We start from the raw sequence: 4,760 nt of genomic DNA on the forward strand, positions 1-4,760 counted from the left end.
GTGGCCCCAGCCTCCAGCTCTCGTCGCACCTCCCTTCGCGGCTCACACTCCCTGCCATGGGTTGTCCCTGCCTCCGCCTGCTAGGCCCTGAGGTCGGCGGAGCCTTGGCCGTCCTCCTCCGGCCGTCCGGTCCTCGCGCTTCCTTCTCGCCACTTTGGTTTTCCCGGCGACGCGGGACGGCCCGCCTGCAATCAGGCGCTGCGGAAGACAGCCCTGAAATCTGGAGGAGTGACGAGAAGGACTGCGGCCGCGCGGCAAACGGGGTGCAGCGTCTGTCGCTCCTGGTAGCCGAGAGGCGGGAGAAAACCAGCATAGACTTTTGAGTTTGAATCGCAGCTAGCCGCTTGGGATGTGTTCCCAAAGGCTCGTTTTCCAGGCTGGAGTCACCAGCGCCGTGGTTGCCGATAGTGTCGGGCGTAGCCCTCCCGCTGGATGGCCCAGAGAGTGATGCATTTCGGGATTTGTAGTTCGCACCTATGAGGCGCTCTTTTGAACAAATTACGACGTGGAACTCGAGTTTAATCCCGTTAACGCAGCCTAGGGATTAGGACCCCAAGGAGTCCAGACGTCAGAACCCTCTGCACCTGAATTGATTAAAAGTGTAATCGGTGCATTTATTTTTCACATAAAAATTTTATCCAAACGTCCATTGAAAGAGACTAAGTCAAGTAGTTCTTAATTTTGCATCTGCTAGGAACATTAATTGTAGGTTCTTTTCTGGCTTTTCTTAGGACACCTATAAATTGTGGGGGCCTTACCCGCGCAGTCTTTAAGTGGACAGTGCGCATGCGCTAACTTCCTCTTTTCCGGCTGGAACCATGGAGGCTGTTGAGTAAGTTGCTCTTCCTTCTCTCCAGAATCCTTCTCCATCACCGATAGTAGAGGCTTTTTGTCTTGTCTTTTGTCCCATCACGTACTTTTGCTAACTTATCCATATGTTTGTGGTGTTCTCTGACAGTGAGGACCCCTGGCTAGGGTGAGATGTAGGCGGCCTTGGGGCGTCGGTTCTGGAAATAGTAGAAACGAGGCGTGAATAGGAATGTCTGCGAAACAGGCGAGTTGAGTGGAGGCCCAGTCCTAGGTGGAAGGTCTTTCCAGGGAGGCGCAGAACTTTTGAGTTATGTTCAGCTATCATTTGGCCCGGGTCTCTGCCAGGAAGCAGTTGTTTTCAAAATGTAGAGGTTGAACCGGAGTGGTGGTTGGCTTGGTTTTAATCTTAAAAGGATCTCAGGCCTTTTGAAAGTCAGTACCTTTTAGTACTTCTTTAGGTCAGTACATTTTGTAAACTTCACTATAGCTGTTTCTCAGTTGTTGGCAGCTGGGATTTAGGTTTCTATAGGTGTTAACGTCACATTTATGATCGCCATTTGAATAAAGTGATGTGTGTTGGAGGTGAAGATTATTGGCATGGAAAGATTTTTCTGCATTTTAAAACCTGAGTTGGTTAAAGCAACAAGCATATAAGTGGCTAGTTGTAGTGACGCTGGTTCTGCTAAAAGTGTTCATTATAGAGTGGTAGTGATACAACGCTGGAAGGTATTGAGTTGATGATGGCATTGTTCACTAATGACAGAGAGAAGAAAAAGAAGGTTCCGGCTGTGCCAGAAACTCTTAAGAAAAAGCGAAGACGTTTCGCAGAGCTGAAGGTAAAGCGCCTGAGAAAGAAGTTTGCCCAAAAAATGGTAAGTAAATTTAGGGGAGTTCTTGCACCTTAGAGGTTGGGAGTGAGAATGAGGTCAGTATTTTTAAATCAAGACCTACCTCTGTAGTGTACTGAGCAACTGCTTAGAGCATCTTAATGTTGCAACTTCAAATGAATATAATGTTTTGGAATGTTACTATTTGCTGTGGCAAAGAAAACATTTTGTGGAAAGAATAAAGAACTGGGATTGCTGTTTGTGTTTGGGACCTAAACATCATGAATAATTGGCAATTGGTTTTCAGCTTCGAAAGGCGAGGAGGAAGCTCATCTATGAAAAAGCCAGGCACTACCATAAGGAGTACAGACAGATGTACAGAACTGAGATTCGAATGGCTAGGATGGCAAGGAAAGCTGGCAACTTCTATGTACCTGCAGAACCCAAATTGGCATTTGTCATCCGGATCAGGGGGCAAGTTCAATTCTTACTGTATTCTGGTTTTAAAGGGAAATTAGAAAACTCCAGTGAAATGTGTTCTGGGAGCACTAGTTCCAAAACATTTGAATTACTCTGTTTCTTTTTCCTAACTAGAAAGGGTTTTAGTGTCATTAAGGGTTTAGTGCAAGCCCTGTGCTCAAGCTCCCCTCCATTTTGTAAACACAGGAGGGTTTTAGTGTTAACTGAAGTTTTCAAAGTTAAAATGTGCTGTCTTTGTTAAGACATATACAAAAGTAGGAGGTGGTAAAAGAAACTCTTGGAAAGGAAGCTGGTGGAAGTGGTAGTTTAGCTAACTAGGAAAGTTCAACACCAGTGACCTTGAGTCTTTGTAATATAAAAGCATTCTTAACCTATTTAGGTGCGACTTGGTTAGGGTTTTTTGGTCCATTGTTACTAGAAATTCTGGTAAAAGCAAGATAAATTTTTTGGTCCTTTTGCACTGCAGTATCAATGGTGTGAGCCCAAAGGTCCGCAAGGTGTTGCAGCTTCTTCGCCTCCGTCAAATCTTCAATGGTACCTTTGTTAAGCTTAACAAGGCTTCAATTAACATGCTGAGAATTGTGGAACCATATATTGCATGGGGGTAAGTAAATGCTTTTTACTTTGCTAAATTGGCTATACAGCAAGATGATTTATCTACAGCAATAGCCTTATTTCAATGTCTGTTTTTAATAATTTAGGTACCCAAATCTAAAGTCAGTAAATGAACTAATATACAAGCGTGGCTATGGCAAAATCAATAAGAAGCGAATTGCCTTGACTGATAATGGACTGATTGCTCGATCTCTTGGTAGGTTCTGCTTGTTTAGAGAACTTTTGGATAGACCAAGGTTTTCTGGATTAACAACCTTCTATCTCTCAAACTATTATAAACCTTGCCTGCCTTCCTTCCTCTTCCTCCCTTTTTTTTGGGGGGGGGATTGAACTCAGGACCTTGCACACATTGTGAAGCAGGCAGTGACACCACCAAGCTAAATCCCCGGCCCCCTTCCTCTCTCCTTTCTGAGACAGTTCTATGCAGTTCAGATTGGCCTTGAACTGACTGTGGCTTAGGCTGGCCTCAAGATCACTGCATTACTCCTGTATCAGCTTCCCAAGTGCTGGGATTACAGGCGAGGGTCACAGTGCCTGGCTCATTTTAGTCCTCTAATAAAATATCTTCTAAAGCTTAACCTTACATTAAAATTTTCCAGGTAAATATGGCATCATTTGCATGGAAGATCTCATTCATGAGATTTACACTGTTGGAAAACGCTTCAAAGAGGCAAATAACTTCCTGTGGCCCTTCAAATTATCTTCTCCACGAGGTGGAATGAAGAAAAAGACCACCCATTTTGTGGAAGGTGGAGATGCTGGAAATAGGGAAGACCAGATCAACAGGCTTATTAGAAGGATGAACTAAGGTGAGAGGTGTTGTCTTTAATAATAAAGTTATTAAGTTTAGTACTCTGGTGGGGAAGGGAATCTAGTATATGATTAGTTTATTTATTTAGTTACTTTTTTGGAGGACCTTTCTGGAGGGAACACCCCAGCCCTTTGTCATGTTTACTTAAAAACAGAAATTTGGATGTCCTTTAAAATGTAACTGAGCTAGGGCTGGGGATTTAGCTCACTTGTTCTGCTGCCTGCCTCATAAGTGCAAGGTCCTGAGATTGATCCCCAGTACCAAAAAAAAAAAAAAAAAAAAAAAAAAGTGACTGTTACAGCTTTATAATTGATTTGTGTTAATTTTTGGCTACTAAATTTTATTTAATAGGCTTATTTTTTCCCTTTCAGGTATCTATCTACCATGATGTTTTTATGATTTGGTCAGTTAATAAAAAGTATCTGCTTCCAAATTGAAATGTATTGGTGATTTTTTTGTTAGTCTTTACCCTTCTTTAGTTGTAGTAAATATTGTTACACGAGAAATGCAGTCTGATCAGCAGCCCACGTGCAAAATCGGGATCTACTTTGTGTCTTATGAAAGTTTGCCAAACAAATTTAGTAATTAAAATTCCATGTCTTTGACTTCTGTGTAAATTATCATGTGGATGTCTTACTCCTTTGCATTTCATTTTTTTGTTTTGTATATTTTATTTATATGAATTGTTCATTACACATGGATATTGGAAGAAATGAACTTGTGCTCATGGGTTGAAATTACTTCAGAGCATTTTAAGCTCTTATGGTGAAGTAGGTAAGCAAAAACTTGGAAGTTTTGCTATTTTTAAGTGTAGTGTAACCTGAAACACAATAAAAGTAAAAAATTGATACTGTTACACCAAACCATTAATTGCTTTTAAAATAATTGGAAGTGTCTATACCAACACATCCAAGAATTTTGAGTTCTCGGGCCGGGGATTTAGCTCAGAAGGACCTGAGTTCTCTATAAGTTTCTTTAGGTCAGTAAATTCTGGGGGAGAATTCAAGAAGATACATTATAAACCAAGTTATGCTTTTTGGTGTCTGATTTCCAGAAATTTATTAGTGTACTGTAGAATCAGTATAAAAAATAGTACATTAATCTCTAGGTAGAGCCTAAGCACCTCCAGTCTTTGCATCCAGTGTTCTGAGAGGCAGGCATTCATGTCTGAAGATGATAAAGCCTAGTCAGCTTACGGATTTAGGTGAACAAGTGCC

The 4,760-nt window shown here is 41.8% G+C and overlaps 1 protein-coding gene across 1 annotated transcript; it reads left to right on the top strand.

Annotated features, from left to right (window-relative positions):
* The first annotated feature begins 741 nt into the window (after positions 1–741).
* Positions 742–3,982, top strand: Rpl7 (ribosomal protein L7). The gene is made up of 7 exons (XM_010622430.2): positions 742–832; positions 1,574–1,682; positions 1,945–2,111; positions 2,584–2,721; positions 2,819–2,928; positions 3,332–3,541; positions 3,915–3,982. Exons 1-6 carry the CDS (start codon positions 819–821, stop codon positions 3,538–3,540), a joined length of 747 nt encoding a protein of 248 aa, XP_010620732.1. The 5' UTR covers positions 742–818; the 3' UTR covers position 3,541; positions 3,915–3,982.
* Positions 3,983–4,760: the final 778 nt, after the last annotated feature.

The sequence above is a fragment of the Fukomys damarensis genome, unplaced genomic scaffold (genome assembly GCF_012274545.1).
Source record: "Fukomys damarensis isolate Sample0158 unplaced genomic scaffold, DMR_v1.0_HiC HiC_scaffold_5, whole genome shotgun sequence".
Taxonomy (NCBI): Eukaryota; Metazoa; Chordata; class Mammalia; order Rodentia; family Bathyergidae; genus Fukomys; species Fukomys damarensis.

Bases quoted from the DNA above. Each gene is read 5' to 3' on its own strand.
- Rpl7 (XM_010622430.2), top strand. The intron at 2,112-2,583 runs GCAAGTTCAATT...TTTGCACTGCAG, and splicing joins TTTGTCATCCGGATCAGGGG to TATCAATGGTGTGAGCCCAA. The intron at 2,722-2,818 runs GTAAGTAAATGC...TTAATAATTTAG, and splicing joins GAACCATATATTGCATGGGG to GTACCCAAATCTAAAGTCAG.